Source organism: Eschrichtius robustus, chromosome 1 (assembly GCF_028021215.1).
Source record: "Eschrichtius robustus isolate mEscRob2 chromosome 1, mEscRob2.pri, whole genome shotgun sequence".
Lineage (NCBI taxonomy): Eukaryota > Metazoa > Chordata > Mammalia > Artiodactyla > Eschrichtiidae > Eschrichtius > Eschrichtius robustus.
Window position 1 is genome coordinate 37,283,720 of NC_090824.1, and position 17,867 is coordinate 37,301,586.

Consider the following 17,867-nt stretch of genomic DNA (forward strand, 5'->3'; position numbering starts at 1 on the left):
AAGTCCCTTCAGCACAATTTTTAATACGGCTGTAGAGTGAGTCACTCTGGACTTTTTGTTTTGTCTTTGATGCCAACAAGGAAGATGGCTATGTGGCATACCATACACTTTTTTTTTTCATATTTATGTTCACGTTAAAGAGGGAGAGAATTGGAAGCTGTTCCCATGGAGTGAACTCTGGAGGAGACTTGGGACAAAGGATTGTTCTTAGGCTGTATCTGGTCCCCAGCCCCTTTAGCTGTCCTCTCTTTGCATTTAGTGCAGTTGGGAATAAATTTTCAGACCCAGCACATTTTGCTTTGTTCTATTGGTTACTGAAAGAGGTATGTTGAAATCTCCAATTATGATTGTGGATTTGTGTCTCTCACTTTTAGTTCAACTTTTGCTTTACGTATTTTGAAACTATTTGCATTCTAATATAGGATGTCTATATCTTTCTGTTGAATTGTCACTTTTATTATTATAAAATGTCCCTTTAATTTATTTATTTGTTTATTTATTTATTTATTTGTATCTATCCTGCTTAGGATTTGCAGAACTTACTCAATCTATCAAATGATGTCTTTCATCAGGTTTTGAAAATTCTTGGGAATTATTTTTTTTAAATATTGTATTTCTGTCCCATTCTGTGTCTACTCTCATTCTAAGACTACAGTTGCAGGTGTTAGACCTTTTGAGTGTGACCTACATGTTTCTAATACATATTTTTTTTAATTAAAATTTTCTCTTTAGATAATTCAGATAGTTTCTTTGACCTGACTCAAATTCACTAATTCTGTAGGATGCAAATCTTAGATAGAAGAGAACATAAAAAACATGGAAGATGGACTGAAACTTTAACCTAGCCTCAAGGTAGAAAATGTTACCAATACCTACCAATGGTTAATCAAAACAAGAACCAGATAATTAACTGTTTGTATATTTGATAATAAAATAAGTTTTTACATATGCTATTCTCTATTGCTGTATTATTATTTCTAATTCCTTTACCCCTCGTGCAACCCCATTCAGGGATTCAGTTGAAGAACCCATGCAAGTGTTACTGAAATGGGAGTACATTTGCCCCTCATCCCTTGTCCCTCAGCGTCTACAGGGGATCGTTCCAGGACCCCTGAGGGTACCAAAATCTGCAGATGCTAAATCCCTTATATAAAATAGTATAGTATTTGCATATAACCCATGCACATCTCCTGTGTACTTTAAATCATCTCTAGATTACTTCTAATACCTAATACTATGTAAATGCTATGTAAATGGTTGCTGGTGTGAGGCAAATTTAAGTTTTGCTTTTTGGAACCTTCTGAAAAGAATCTTTTTGAATACTTTCAATCCATGGTTGGTTGAATCCATGGTTGTGGAACCGTCGAATACAGAGGCCCACTGTGCTTGTACACATGTGGAACCTCCTGATCATCACAATATTACCATAGTAGCAGACAGATATTCATACTGAAATTTCCTCTTGAAAAGGCTGGTTTCAAAATTGACCTCCCCCAGGGGAACTACTACAGGACTTAACACTGGATTGTTGTTCTCTTCATTTCTCTACCATTTCTTATCTCTCCCTAGAAATAGTTGGGTAACTGCACAGTTCTTTTCATAAGAAATACATTTTTACTTGATACACATGTTTAATATACTTTAAATGGGGGATATTTCTTTTTATTATTTTAATTGAAGTTTGAAAATTGGTTTCAAGATATCGTTACCTGCCAATATCTTACACAGAGTACATCTGATTGAAAGAAAAAAAGCAGAGCGAAAAGTAGACCTTTTGGAGAAAAAGTTAGCAGGTGTTAACAGATTCACCCCTTATATGAGTATGAAAGAACAAGAAGACAGTTTCATGACGAAGGTGAGAACAAATTTTGATTGATTTTTGAAGAAACAGGATTTTTATTACCTTGTGTTACTCCAGGCGATAATTGGCAAATGTTGAGTGGTTTATTGGTCCTCTTCTTATGGAGGATAAAAGGAAGCAGTACAGCATGGCTGACTGGAAGAGTTTCTGAGGTATGGAGAAGAAGTGCAAGGCAGATCTGAAGGTCTCTGTGATACTAAAGAAAAGGTTAGAGGGAATGGAGCTTTGAGAGAAATGGAAGGAGGTGGTGGTTAGAGAGTGAAATATTCAAGTTTTAAATTTCTGGTATGGGTTACTTCCTGCTGCTGACAACATCTGGGTTTTTGGATTTGGGTGTAAGGATTGAATAGGGGTGTAGGTGAAAGTCATTGAAACTGAAGCACAGGAGTCACAAAACTAAATTGGTGGATCATCTACACTGGACATTGAAATCTAGAATTATGGCATGAGTTGAGTTTAGAAGGAAGAGGTTATCCTGGTCCCTAGTAGATAGCAATTCACAGGATGAATGGAAGTTTTATGGAAGAATGTTGGAGGAGGATGGGAGATGGACTACTGTCAAGGTAGTGGTAAAAGTTTATTTTGAAATCCATGGACCCAAACTGTTTATTATATATTCTGAATGTAAAATAAGGCCCATCATGATCCCCTTAATGTGAGGGGTTCCACTTAAAAAAATTCAGCAACTACTTTCAGAGTTTAAAGTAATTCCAATTTTTAATCACCTCTTTCAAGTAATTCACAGTAACACTTTCCATGTTTTTCACTTCTCTGACTTATCTGTCACATCTCCGAAAAACTCTCCCACACCGGAGTCCATGTAGCTCTGACCTTTTCTTCCTCTGCTCTTTTATTCTACCTCTTTTTTCTGGGCTTTTAGTGAGACAAACCCATCATTACTTCAACAACTCTAGCTCCCCTTCTATTTCCCAGTTTCACATGACAAAAAGCCCAGAAACTAAACTTGTTTACTCAGTTTTCAGAATAGAATGTGGCAAGAGGTGAAAAGAAGACTAGAATTTATAAAGGCAGAATATTCCTGGGAGAAGTGAGGGGAAGGAGAAGTACAAGCATTATCTTTTATTTTTTTCCTGTTTACAGTGCAAGCAGGGTGCTTAAAAGGGTAAGGTTGGGGGAAAGAAATGTGACTTATTTATGCTTTTACATTATCAAAGCTGTTACTATTAAATGATGTTCTATAATCATAATTAAGTCTTTATGAAAATATCCATTTCCCTGCCAGCTTTTCACTTAATAGTCTTAGCATTCATTGACAATCCTTGCCTGAATCAGTTATTTTGTTAGGAGAAGTAAAATGCTGAGTTTTAAAATTCTATCATTATTCCTACATTTATTAGCTCAAAATATTCTGTAAACAGTTCCTCCATAAACTGGAGCAGTTCGGTTAGCTGCTTCTCTAAGCTAAATTTCCTATGTTCTCAAAGTAGTTTCTCTATAACATCATTTGTTTTTGCCCTCCCCACCTGCCCCCACATAATATTTTAATACCTCTTGATGTTCTAGTTTACTCTTTTTTTAAAAAAAATTTATTTATTTATTTATTTATGGCTGTGCTGGGTCTTCGTTTCGTTGCGGCAAGTGGGGGCCACTCTTCATCACGGTGCGTGGGCCTCTCACTATCGCGGCCTCCCTTGTTGCGGAGCACAGGCTCCAGACTCGCAGGCTCAGTAATTGTGGCTCACAGGCCCAGCTGCTCCGCGGCATGTGGGATCTTCCCAGACCGGGGCCTGAACCTGCATCCCCTGCACTGGCAGGCAGATTCTCAACCACTGCGCCACCAGGGAAGCTCCTAGTTTACTCTTTTGAGTATGTCCTTGTTTCTCTTATGACTCTGTAACTCTTTATTTCTATTGAGAGCCTTTTCTCCTGAAGCTTTGTATTATGATTATACTTATATTTCAAAAGGAGGGAAGTAGATGTCTCAATATTAAATTCCACATGGGAAGTTTAACAAGTGTGTTGGCATATTTAGGACAAGGATGAAGCTATCCTGGTCAAGAACTTTGAGAGAGACAACATTTTTCACTCTGAAGGACCAAAAGATGGACAGAAAATTTGGGATAAATGTCAACAAGATTTGATCCATAAGGAAAAACAATTACCTGAGTTACACAGACCTCCGTATTCATTCAGCTGGGAAACTAAAACTGAGCCATCCCTCTATCAGAAATTCCTCAGTCAGTTGTCTACTCTTCCCAGCAACAGTGTTGAACCCATACCAGCCACAGAGGAAGGTGTGAAAGAGAGCATTCAGGAGACTGGTGCAAATGAGCAATCTTGGAAGTCCGTAAGTGTATTGACAGATGAGTTACTCTTTCAAATTAGTTTTAAGATGTGGGTTTTGATGTTAGCCGATTTAGTAAACTCTGTGGCTCTGAGTTTATTTTTATTGCTACAGTGATAAAAGGGAAGAGAATGTCCATTATCACAGTAGAGGTAGTATAGTGTGTTTGTTAAGAGCCGAGAGGCCTGGTATGAATCCCAGCTCTGCCATTAGCAACTGTGTGCTCTTGGGCAGGTTACTTATGCTCTCTGTGCCTCAGTTTCATTTGTAAATTTTGGCAGGAGTGGGGTAGGGTTGGGGTAGGTTTAGTTCCTGTCCCACAGAATGGTTGTAAGGATTAAATGGATTAATACATGATAAATGCTTCAGTTCAGTAAGCTCAATGAATGCTAGCTTAAAAATAGTGGTGTGGTGAGGATTATGTTTCCATCATGATCAAAGACTGGTCAGTTCAGTCAGTGCAATAAAATAAATTATCAAGTCAGTCATTTGTTTGAATTTACTGGTCAAGTCTATCGAAAGATTGATCCAGCAAGTTTAAGTGTATATATCTCCTTGTATGTCCAAATCATTTTAGTAAAATTTCATGACTCTTCACCCTAAAATTCAGATAAAAATAGGTATTGCTTAAATTCAGTGTTAGTAAAACCTACTACACAGTAGTCTGTTTATTGTACAGTTACAAATTTTTTACACTCTGCTCTCTTAAAATTCATTATACAGTTTTATTTCTCAGTACTCACTAAAATGTCTTATTTTTGTATATCAAACCTTTCTGTTTCTTTTTTAAAAACTAGCTTATACATGTCAAATCTTCTTAAATGTCTTCCCCACTCATCTATTTTAGTAGCTTAATGTTACTACAATGTCAGTATAAGTAGAACTTGCAAATAGTTTTGAAAAATACAAATCATGGACCATCAGGATGTTCTATTTTTTTTCCCTGCAGAGAGCTGAAGGCCTCCAGCAGGAAGTTCAGATGCTCACTAAGCAATTGGAGAAGCAGTATCATCACTGTGAAGAAACTGCTGGAGAATCATCCGATACTGAGGAAAAGTATAAGGAACAAAAAAGACCCTTGAAACATCTGGAAGGAAAAATTGCTATTAATGACCTTTTTCCAGGGAGATTAGACTTGGACACGAACAAAGTAAGAATTTCCTGAAGTGTAAGGCATTTCTTTGACAATGAAAATGATCGTCTTTTATTATACTATCTAATGTTCAAAGCTGTTAATGCTATTTGTACTTTTCTTAATATTAGGAAAGGGAGGAAAATTTGCTACACACTTTTGAACATTCTGATTGTATCAAAAAGCCTTTCCTTACTCCATATCTCCCATTTCTCTACTGTACATATTTGATATTTATTGTAAGCATTGTTAACATATTTCTTAATGTACTTTTAAAAGAGGATTAGAGGGAAAGGAGCGCAAAGGAATGACTCTCTAAAGGGGGAATTTCAGGTGTACTGTGTCAGCTAGATATGATGGGCATTGGGAAGGGGCTGTTGGTGAAATTCCTCAATAATTATCTTGTAGACAATTTCCTTCTCTATTTTCTGCCTCTCTGCATCTATAAGGAAAAGGTCAGTCCTAGAAGCGGAATGGGAATAGGTAGGATGATTTTCAGGAGATTTTGATTCTATTTCACTACCTCTTCACAGAATTGCTTGTCATACCCATACCTATATTATACTATTTCTATAATTACTGTGCCCCAAAGGATAAACTTACTCACTACTCACTCATTTAGTCTCTTATTCCATTCATTCATTTATTGATCCAATATATTTTGATCACTCAGTTTTCTTTTTTAAAAAAATTTTTCTTTAGTTTTATTTTTGGCTGCATTGGGTCTTCGTTGTTGCATGTGGGCTGTCTCTAGTTGCGGCGAGCAGGTCTTCATTGTGGTGCTCGGGCTTCTCATTGCGGTGTCTTCTCTTGTTGTGGATCATGGGCTCTAGGCGCACGGGCTTCAGTAGTTGTGCCACACGGGCTCAGCAGTTGTGTCTCGCAGGCCCTAGAGTGGAGGCTCAGTAGTTGTGGCGCACAGGCTTAGTTGCTTCGTGGCATGTGGGATCTTCTTGGAGCAGGGATCGAACCTGTGTCCCCTGCATTGGCAGGCGGATTCTTAACCACTGCACCACCAGGGAAATCCTGATCACTCAGTTTTTAAAAACTTCCAGCCCTGGTGAAGTGGTATCGACAATGTACTCCACAGAGTCCAAAGATGAGTCCAGCTTCTACCTCTGCTCTTGAATCTGTAATTGATGATGATTCATTTCCATGCAAATTTTAAAAATACTATATTAAATTTTAAGAATATACAAATAGCACATGCTTTCCGCAACCCTTGAAACCATGTTAAAAGGTTTGAAGGAAATAATAATAATCTTCTCTAACCCCCTTTCTGCCTATTTCATATTGGTAACCAATGTGTCGATATCTTTTACAACTATTGCAATGATTATGGAAATATATGAATATATATATGTAGGTGTTGGTATTTTTACAAAACTGGGACTGTACCAGTCAAAATACTCTTCTTACTTGGTAAGAAGTAGGTACCTCATGGTCTTTCCTTAGGTCAAAAGATATAGATTTAACTTATTCCCTTAACAGCTGTACAGTATTCCATACTGTGTATATAACTTATTTATTCAACCAATTCCCTATTAAGAATTATTGATGGTCCTTCTCTTATTTCCACTTTTTATGCCACTACAAATAATGCTGAAATAAGTATGTTTATACATATATCTTTCCACACTGGTGCTTCCTCCCTCTATGGGATTGAGTTCTAAATGTGGAAATATAGGATCACAGTGTATGAGTATTTTCTTTTTAAATTTTTTTCTTTGGCTGCGCCACACGGCTTGTGGGATTTTAGTTCCCCAACCAGGTATCGAACCTGGAGCCCCGGCAGTGAGAGCTTTGAGTCCTAACCACTGGATTGCCAGGGAATATCCTGAGTATTTTAAAGTTTAATAGCCATTGCCAGAACACTACCTTGCAAAAGGCAGGAGTTCACTTTCCAAATAGCAATACATGAGTGTCTCCTCTTCACATCCTAGCCAGCATTGGATGCTGTCATCCTTTTAGAGTGTGTGTTTGTGCGAGTTAGGTTAAAATGGTACAGTTTTTACATTTACCTTACTACTAGTAAGGTTGAGTAACTTTCTTTTTTAATGCTGTTGACCACTTGGATTCCCTTGCCTCCCCACTCCTCACAATTGGACCTCAGATACAGAAGGTTGAGTTAATCAAAGTCCATGGTTTTTAATGCATTAATTTGGGCCACGGAAGGTCTCTCTCTTATTTGTTTATTCTTTCCTTGGATCTTGTCCATTGCCTCCCCAAAAGGAAGTCAATCTAATATGTTTAATGTGTATTTCTTTGTTTATATGTGTTTCTTTAAATGTAATTTTTGTGCATGTATTTTAAATTTGCATAAGTGGTATTGTGTTAAAAATCTCATTCTATTACTCAGCACTGTATTTTTAAGATCCACTTAATATTGCTATTTGTTCATCTAATTCATTGCTTCTGTCTACTGCATGGAGTACTACAGTGTTCATATCTGCCATGGTTTTAATTTTTTCTTTTTATTTATTTATTTATTTTACCTGTCTCTTCCTCTAGTGGTAAATAGCCTTGTTACCTCTATTTTTATGCCACCACAAACAACATCACTGTTAGCATCCTGGTACAAGTCCCCTTCATGGACCCGAGAGAGAATTGCTTAGGGGTGTTAAGTCAGGATTGGAATTGGTGGCTCATAGTGTATACATACACTTAATATGACTAAGTACTGCCAGTCAGCTCTCACAAAACAATAAATCGTCCCACCAGAGATACAGGAGGGTTTTTGAACCTCCACATTCTTGTCATTTCTTGATACTAGCAGCTTCCTAACTTTTGCCATTCCATCAGGTATAAAATGATTGTTAACTTAATTTGCATTTCTCTAATTATTAATGAGTTTCTCATTTCCTTAATGTTTTTTGTCTTTTGGCTTTTTAGTCTCTGCCTGTTTGTTTCCTTTACCCATCTTCTTATTTGGGTTCCTGTCTTGTTCTTGTTGATTTCCAGAATGGTATACACATCTTCCTTGCCCTGTTCAGGCTCTAACACTCCATGACAGGTCACCTCTCCATATGTGATCAGGCTCTGAGTCCCTCTGCAGGGCAGCCCTCTTCTGCAGACACTTTTGTCACCTTGCTTGGGCTCTGTAGGCCTGCTATGAGCCTCAGCATTTCCCTTCTCATTCTGTGCAGATGCCTATGGCTTTAGGACTGAATTGTTTAGAAGGGGAAAAGAAGGAAAGGAAGACGAATAGGAGGAAGAAAAATAAGAGCAACTGGCTTATGATTAACCTTTCGAATATCCTGATCACTCAGGATATTTATCAGGATTTATCCTGATAAATGCACTCATTTAAACCATAATTTTTCTGTCAAGAACTACTTTTGCTTTGTTCCACAAATATTGACACGTACTCTTTCCCTTATCTTTTATTTTAAATATAGCAGTACATTTTTATGTTTCCAAATGTATAGGATTTTTTAAAAATTTGTATTTTATTACAACATGGTAGAAGTATTATATGGTCCCTGGGAATTTATTGAGGCTTCCTACATGGCCAGTGATTGGTCTGTTTTGGTAGCTGTGCCATGTGTGCTTATAAAGAATGTGTTCTCTCTTGGTTGGGTATGAAGCACTATAAATAGCTAATGCTCAGGCATATTATTCATGGTTCAGATTGTCTGTACCTCTGATTATATTTGTTTACTTGATTCTGGAAAAGATATGCTACATTCTTCAAGTATAATTTTTGTTTTTGTTTTTTAATTTATTTTTGGCTGCACTGGGTCTTCATAGCTGTGCGTGGGCTTTCTCTAGTTGTGGCGAGCAGGGGCTACTCTTCGTTGAGGTGCACGGGCTTCTCATTGCAGTGGCTTCTCTTGTTTTGGAGCATGGGCTCTAGGCGCTCAGGTTACAGTAGTTGCAGCATGTGGGCTCAGTAGTTGCAGCTCACAGGCTCTAGAGCATGGGCTCAGTAGTTGTGGCACATGGGCTTAGTTGCTCCACAGCATGTGGGATCTTCCCAGACTAGGGCTCAAACCCATATCCCCTGCATTGGCAGATACATTCTTAACAACTGGACCACCAGGGAAGTCCTCCAAGTATAATTTTTGATTCATCCATTTGTCTGTGCCGTTCTATCAGTTTTTGTTTTATAGATTACTGGAGCATATGCGCTTATGATGATTTTGCTATCCTGTTCTTTTAAGCACTATAAAACATTCTCTTTTTTGTGCTTTATAAAATATTACCTTAAATTCTGTTTTCAGAAATTATGATTACTAATGCAATTTTTGGGGGGTTCATGGTTGCATGATATATCTTTTATTTGGTTTCTTTTACTTGGTCCTAATTTTTTAGACAACCACCAAATCTGACCAACGTGTTTGATTACTCTTAGTTGCATATCTCTTGAAGCCTCCTCCTGGATTTTTCTCCTCATTTGAGTATTTCCACAAGCGAGTTTTAAAAAATTGGATCTTTGTGTGGCAAACTTTCTGACACCATGTGTGCCTGATTACACTTTTAGTATGCCCTCATATTTGAATGACAATTTGGCTGGATATAAACTTCTAGGTTCAAAGTTCCTTCATTAAATTCTTTAAAATTATCTCCTTGCATCCTCTGTTACTGTTGAAAAGTCTGATAACAATGTGATTCTTATTCCTTTGTAGGTGATCTGTTCTTTCTCTCAGGAAACCTTAAAATTTTTCTCATTTGCTTTAATGTTCTTAAATTTCACTATAATGTGCTTAGGTATATTGTTTTACCTTATCTCTCTTATTTGGCACTCCATGAATTTTTAAATCTAAGTCTTTCATCTGTCAATTTTACCATTATTTATTTAAACATTTTCCTCTGTTTATTTTCTTTTGATTTCTTTCTTTTGTTTTTTTTTTTTTGTTTTTACTTTTCTTCTTTTTCTACTCTTTCTCCTTCTGTGACTCTTAACAGAACGTTGGCAATTCTAATTCTATCCTTCATTTCTTTGCATGATGGTTAATTTTATGTGTCAACTTGACCAAGCTATGGTGCCCTGATGCTTGATCAAACATCAGTCTAGATGTTGCATGTTAGATGTGATTAACATAACAAGAAGGCTTTGAGTAAAGCAGATTACTCTCCATAATGTGAGTGAACCACATCCAAGCAGTTGAAGCCCTTAAGAGAAAAGACTAAGGTCCCCTGAGGAGGAGGAATTCTACCTCTGGATTGCCTTCAGACTTGAGCTGCAACATCAGCTCTTCCCTGGGTCTCCAACCTGCCAGCCTGCCCTGAAGATTTTGGACTTGCCAGACCCCACAGTTGTGTTAGCCAAATCTTTCTCTCTTTATACAGACACACACACACACACACACACCCCTATTGGTACTGCCTTTCTTGCCACCTTCTCAGAGAGTTTCTCAGTCTGATTTTCCAACTCACTCAATTTGTTCTCAGCTTTATCCATCCTATTTATCTCATCTATTGTGTTGTCCATTTCAGCTATTATATTTGTCATATCTAATATTTCTATTTGGTTGTTTTTACTTTATAATTTCTTGACCTGTCATTGTAAAGGTACCTTTTAGTAAAGGTAATGTTATAATTTTTACATTAAACTGAAAGTGATCAGGAAAAACATGGCCTTGCCCTAAGTCTCAGTTAATGCAAATGAAGAATTAGCTCCACAGAATACATTTAAAGGAACAACAGAGGACAAAAATAAAGTAGGTTAATGATTACACTGTATGAGTTGAATGTTCAATATAAATTTTATACCTGTCAAAGTAGCAATTTGTAAATATTGTTTGTAGTTTACTCAGTTGGTTTTGTAATGATATGATTTTTGAAAATTGATGATTTTTGATAATTTGGTACATGTCCTCTTTCCCTTTAGCAGATCTTATATTATGTACTGCAATAGGATTTTATCATGTTCTTTCATATAAGTCCTATAAAAGTCCTTCATGTAATTTTTTCTTGTAAAATTTACTCCTAGGTCTCTTATAGATTTCCTGCCCATTATGAGTGGCATATTTTCCCTATTTCAATTTGAAATGATTATTACTAATATAGATAAAAGCCTTTGATATGTTTATATCTTTAAAAATTATCTACCACCTTACTGAATTTACTTATTAAGTCCAATAGTTTTCTTTACTAGAGTTCTTGGATTTTCCGGACACAGTTGAATATTATATTGTTTTCTAGGAAACAATGTATTTCTTTTAGGTTTTCAACTTATTGCCACTGAGTTACAAAGTAGTGTTTAGAATTATTTTCATCTTTTCTATATCTATGCATTCTGTATGTTTCTCCTTTCTAATATTTTACTTTCTCTCTTTCCTCCTTAACCAGGCTTACCTGGGGCATCTATTTTATCTTTCTAGAGAACTAATGGTTCTTTTTCCTATACATTTTACCAGTTTATTTTTTATGTATAAGTAATGAAAATATATGGTATCTTTATTAAATCTACACCCCTAATTTCTCTTTTTCTTTATGTAAATATGTTTTTTGGTCCTTTGTTTTAAATCATAAAAGCAGCAAAGCCTATAAATATTCGTCTGTGGCTTGTCCAATACATTTTAATAAGAAGTGTCCTTTTACTATGTTTTATATGTTTATAATTTTACTATTGGTTTCCATTTCTTCTTTGAGCTGAAGTTATTTAAGAGATTTTTTTTTACCTTTTACACTTATATGTATATATTATACATATGTACATTTAAAAAAAATTAAATATACCAAGAGTCTTCTATTGAAAAGCAGCAGCCCACTTCTGTAACTCCACCTATCCTATTTCCCAGAGTGAACTACTTTTAACCCCTTTAGCTGTTGCTTCTGGTAGTAAATTCCATTTTTTAAAATAATTTGCTTATATTGCTGTATCTTGAGTTATTTATTTTAGACATTATCTGTTGACTTCCTATTATATGACAGATGAAATTTTATCTTTTTCCCAACTCCCCCTTCCATCTTCCCAGTATTGTTATATCAATATTTTTAGCTAAACCCATAATCAGCATTTACTTCACTATGACACTAAATAGTGTTTACAAAATGCCAAGTATTATGCTCTTGTGACCTTTCCTTTCTTGTAGTGCATATTATTTTTCCTAGAGTTAATACTTTTCTTGTGTTTTCATATGTATAATTTTCAACATTCACTTATTAATTTTTTCCCCAAATACTGCATCGGATGATCTTCTAATCTATAAAAATCTCCCATTCTTTCTCATCCAAAGTCTTTAATTCTCTTGTGTCGGTCTGGACTGTTTGCTCTGTCAGCCTGGGCACAGCTATAATCCTGTGACTTTTCTTCTCCAGTCTCCTGGTTAGGTTGCACTGTTTCATGAATCTCTTGTCTTCCTCTCTTTTGGTTTACTTTCTTATTTTGCTGGGGTATATCCTCTAATAGATTCCTAAGAAATGGTGTCTTGGAGAGAAAAAAATTTTTGAATCCTTGCATAAATGACAATTTTTTTTTTTTTAACTTCAGGCTCAATTGATAGTTGAATTTAGACTTTATTTTCACACAGAGATTTGAAGGCATTACTCCATTGTCTTCTAATTTCCAGTGTGTTATTGAGAAAAATGGTGCCATTCTCATTCGTGTTCCTTAATATGTTACTTGTTTTATTTCTTTTAATGGATTAAGACATTTGTAATAACATTTTAAATAACTTTTTTCCCTTAATAAAATTAATTTATGTACATTAGTTCTGCATATATCTCCTTCCTAATACTGTGTATTTTCACTTTCTCTTCCTTCTTTAACCAGTCTTGCCTGGAATATCTGTTTTCTTTTTTGAAAGAACTAGTGGTTCTTTTCAATATATTTTACTAATTTTTAGTTTATATATAATGAAAATATGTGGTATCTTTATTAAATTTACACCTCTTCTCTCTCTCTCTCTCTCTCTCTCTTTTTTTTCAGGTAGTAACTTTATAAAGTACAGAACAGTAGAAAGAATACAATTAAAACAACCAGTATTTCTACCACTTTGAGATAACCAGTGTTAACATATAGGTATATCTTCCTATGATTATTTTCCAAGAATATTTTAACATAATTGAGATAGCATATTTTTTCTTCATCCTGCTTCTGTCATTTAACTATATCATTAGTACTTTCTCTTAGTAAATATTTTTGAAAACTTTATTTATAATGAATGTATAATCAATCACATGTAATTTATTTAACTATTTTTTTGACATTTGCATTGTTTTTATTTCTTCATGTTATGAATAATGTTGTATAGAATATCTTTGTGCTTGAGTCTTTATCTAAACATTTTATTATTTCCTTATAATACATTCTTAGAAAAGTTGAACTAATCTCTACTATCACCTGGTGTTTATAACATTGCCTACTTAACTGTACCCTTGTTAGCCTTAAGCCATCACTTTTATTGTCATATTTTATTTTCTGGATTATTTTAATAATGCATATTTATGGTGAAAACTATTCTACTTATGTAAGAATTAAGTCTACAATTTGTCAGTCTAGAGTAGATCTGGTATGCTAGCGTAGAACACCATCTTAAAGCATAACTTCTTTATTCTAATATTGTTGATTTCTGTAAAGGAAAACCCCCAGACTAAGATTTCCCAGATGGAGCATGGCAAAACGTTCAAGCAGCTAGAGAAAGACAACAAGCAAGAAATATTACTGAATATTCAGCAGAATTTGAAGGTTGTTACAACTCAAAGATTAGAGGAGAAAATTCATAAACTTCAGAAACAGCTCAGTGACTTGAAATTGTCAAATAAAAATATGAAAACTCAACTGACAAGAGTAAATGTCCTTAAAGTAAGTAAAAGAAATGAGGCTTTCAAAAATTCACTTAAGCTTTGGTCTGTTTCTATTTTTGTTGCATGTTTCTCATTGAACTTTAAAAATTAACATTAAAATTATTTTACATACATATAAAAGACTATATATATAATATTAAAGCATATAGAATAATAAAATTAGATGCCGCAAATCTACCACTCATTTTAAGAATCAGAGTATTATCAATCCCACTGAAGCCCCCAGGTATCCTCCTCAAAGGTAACTGGTATTCTAAATGTTAGGTATCTAGATCCCTTGCTTTTTATTTCAGTCATACTTTTGTCTTTCTTATTGGGTTAATGGTTAAAAGTTTTAGTGATTTTTGGGGGGATGCTCTTTGGATCTTCTCTATATCAAGCTTCAGTTGTAGTATTTCAAACATACATTTTATGCTTGAAACCAAATATACACTAGATACTTACTGATCAACTTTTTTTTGCCAGTTGATTATCAAGAATATTTCTCTTATTGCAGCCAGTTATTTTCTCTATTTCTGTGTTTGATTAGCACAGACTGTAAGACTTTTGAGGACATGGAACATGTGTTAAACCTCTTTAAATCCCAAGTGCCTAGTTTATAAAAGTGCTCAGTAACTGTTGGTTATTGATGAGCATGATGGTGGAGAAATGTCCTCTTAATTCATAAATTGTGGCATTTTCTTTCTTTTCCATTATCTAGCTCTTCCAAAAAAAAGAAAGAAAAAAGAAAAAGAAGGAAAAAAAAGCATGAGTTATTATGTATCATGCCTGTTATTTAGAGGAGTTTTAATCACAGTCATCTCCCTTTCCCCCAACCTTATACCCTCACAGGACAAAACAATTGAGAAGCTCAGGCAATCTTTAACAAAAGTTGAAGCAATGAAAGGGAAGGCAGTTATGGAAACAGACTTGAAAACTACAGTAGACTCTGCTGAGCAAGACGTAAGGTGGGACAAAGAGAGGGCCCATCAAATGTTAGAAACTGTCACTACTGAGCTCTGCACAGCAAAGAGCACACTTGAAGAAGTACCGGGACAACAAGAAGAGGTTTGTTTGTTTGTTTGTTTTAAATTACTATATTAAGATTATTTAAGTTGAAGTGATAAACACCCACCTCAATTTAGACTCTACCTTAGACAAAAGAGAATTGATTGGCTTGTGGAATCAAAGGCAGTTAAAAACCAGAGCTCTGAGAAGGCAGGGATGCACCTGGGCCACGGATCAGCACCTGGAATCTTCAATATAAGGCCTTTCTCACCTTCTTCTTGGCAGCTCTCTGTTAACTTGTCTGACTGACAGCCACAGAGTTTTACAGTTAGATTTTCTGTGACAGGAGAGAGAATCCCATGAAAGGGTCTTACAAGCCCAGCTTAGGTCAAATGCCTATCCTTAGTGAATTCACAGTGGCAAGGGATGGGATATATGATTATCACAGCTTAGGTTTGTGTACACATCCTCTGACTAACGAAAGACAAGGAGGGTAGGGATGAGAGAAAATGAAAGTTCAGGGGAAACCATTTTTTTGGGGCTGGATCACATTCTTGGACAAGAGGGTAGTGCTTCTAACTTGCTTAGATTCTCACTAGACTTATAAAGCAGATATTTTAAGAGAATTTTCTAAAGCCTAAATGATAATTTGGGGCTATTGTGGGATTACATGTCACACCTCCACACGTTTCTTAAGAAACATGAAACTTTAACGAATTTCCTTAAGAGATTCTTAAAACCAAAAGTCATGATATTACCATTTTCTTTTTTTTCTCTTTTTTAACTTCTGCATATTCATTTTCTTAATTGTTTTTATTCTTCTCCCAGTGTCCCTCCCTTACTATATTTTCATTCTGATCTCTTCTTTGGGCATTCTGTAGTTTACTCTTCATTTCTGAGATGTCTTGTTCTTGCTTGTGTTTAATCATCACATCTTTCTTATCCATTAGGCATCTAGATATTTTTTTTGTCCATTTCTATTCCAAATTATTGCTTTTTTTTTGGCTGCGGCAGCATGCTGGATCTTAGTTCCCCGACCTGGGATCTAACCCCTGTCCCCTGCAGTGGAAGTGCAGAGTCTTAACCACTGGACAGCCAGGGAAGTCCCTCCAAATTACTGCATTTCTGATTCAAAAGGTGTTTTTTCCCCATGTCTGCAAATCCTTGTTTAATTGATATTTAATTCATATCAGGTGTTGTCAAACATGTTGCCTCTGCTTCATGGCAGTTTTTCTGGGGGGAGTATTTTCACCACCTGAACAGTTTGGATGATACTGCTTTTCTGTTTTCTTCTCATAACAATTTAAAATGGATATTTGCCATTTACCTATTCACTTTAAAATCCCTTTGATTGCCCTGCCCTCTCAATTTCAGGTGTTTCTGCCTCAGGGTACTTAGGGGGCAGGGTATACTTACTGGGCTTCTTACCTCAGTACCACCCTCTTCTGTTGACATGGTGAGTGCAGTTGCTAAAGTTTACTTAGGAAGTAAAGCCTTTTATTTTGGGGTGGGGGTTTATGTGATGTCTGTTTTTGCAATACTCTCTTGTTTATATAGGTCCCTTAATTTCCAGTGCTTGCTTTTTTTCTTTTCCCTTGTCACGAAGCCTCTAGGGAACACCTCACCCTTCCAAGTAGCTCCCTCTCTGCTCAGAAACCTTGCCCTCTAGATCGGCCGTTTCTGCTCTCACATGCTTCTAAGCCCCTTTCTTTTCCTTCCCCAGTTGCCAGTATTCTGATTCATCAGGTCTCAGACTTGTTCTTCGTATTTCCCCCTTTATGAACTGTCCCTTTTCCGGGACACCAGAGGAAACTAACTGCATACTCCAGCGTGGGCTCTGGAGCTGCCTCTGTTGGTTTAGAATATTTATTTCCCCACTTATATGAAAACTGAAGTCTGTGGTATTCTTTACATGTGCTTTAGGCATGATTTATGGAGAGTTTTATTTGCTCTCCTTGTTGATCACTATAGTTTTTAGAGAATGGGTGGAGAGATATGTATTTAGGGGATGGCTATTACCTACAGCAAATCAGAAGTCCAAAAAATAATTACCTCATGGATGAAAAACAAGCAGCAATAAAATTAGGTTTAGTCTATAAGATTGTAAAAATGAAAACAAATCTTAAAATGCAAAGGTAATTTTAGATTTCTTGTAATTTTTTTTTGCTTAAAAATACATTTGAACGTAGAATAATGTACACTTCATAAAGAAATGTTTAATAAAACTAAATTTCTAATAACAATTTCATTGTACATAGTTAAGTAGGTGACCAAAACTAATGACATGTCTTGATTTTTGTGGTTCTTTGTAGCTTGTTGACTTTAGAGAAACTATTATGAAGATGTTGGGATTTAACATGAAAACAGCAGACAAGAAAATCACCAATCACCTAAGGCTTATTATACAAGTATATGAAGCATCTGACAAATCAAAGATTGCTTCTGCGTGTGAGACTGGATAGGATAATGAATAAAGAATTTCTGCCAACCAGAACTCAGCAGACATGGACATTTCCTCCAGCATCTTGAATATGGCTACGTTATGAATAAAACACATTTGAAACTTTTCACTTAAATCTCTTCTCTCCTTTGATATTTGGCAATTAACTTTTCTTTGTTGTAATCGTGTTTTGTACATTTATTTGTGGTCTAGTCTGGATTGTTAATTGTAATATATAGTATAATATATATATCTAATTATATTTATTAACTGTATTTTAAGCAGGATGTTAATCAAAACTTGTTCTTAGTTGGAATATTTATATCTATAGTTAATGGCCTGTTTCTAGAATGAGTGGTTTTTTGGGTATACCCCCTTATGAATCTAG

General features: G+C 35.5%; 1 protein-coding gene across 2 annotated transcripts in view; it reads left to right on the forward strand.

The window, feature by feature from the left end:
• The window catches only part of LOC137765054 (coiled-coil domain-containing protein 170-like), a 52,773-nt gene extending 35,204 nt beyond the window's left edge, over positions 1-17,569 (forward strand). The window contains exons 2-7 of one of the 2 annotated variants that reach the window (XM_068544234.1): positions 1,729-1,855; positions 3,855-4,169; positions 5,116-5,316; positions 13,826-14,050; positions 14,884-15,099; positions 17,352-17,569. In XM_068544234.1, the coding sequence (XP_068400335.1) occupies positions 1,729-1,855; positions 3,855-4,169; positions 5,116-5,316; positions 13,826-14,050; positions 14,884-15,099; positions 17,352-17,501 (1,234 nt within the window). In that variant the 3' untranslated portion in view covers positions 17,502-17,569. The remainder of the gene's footprint in view (positions 1-1,728; positions 1,856-3,854; positions 4,170-5,115; positions 5,317-13,825; positions 14,051-14,883; positions 15,100-17,351) is intronic. The other variant, XM_068544227.1, reaches the window with a different exon arrangement.
• Positions 17,570-17,867: the final 298 nt, after the last annotated feature.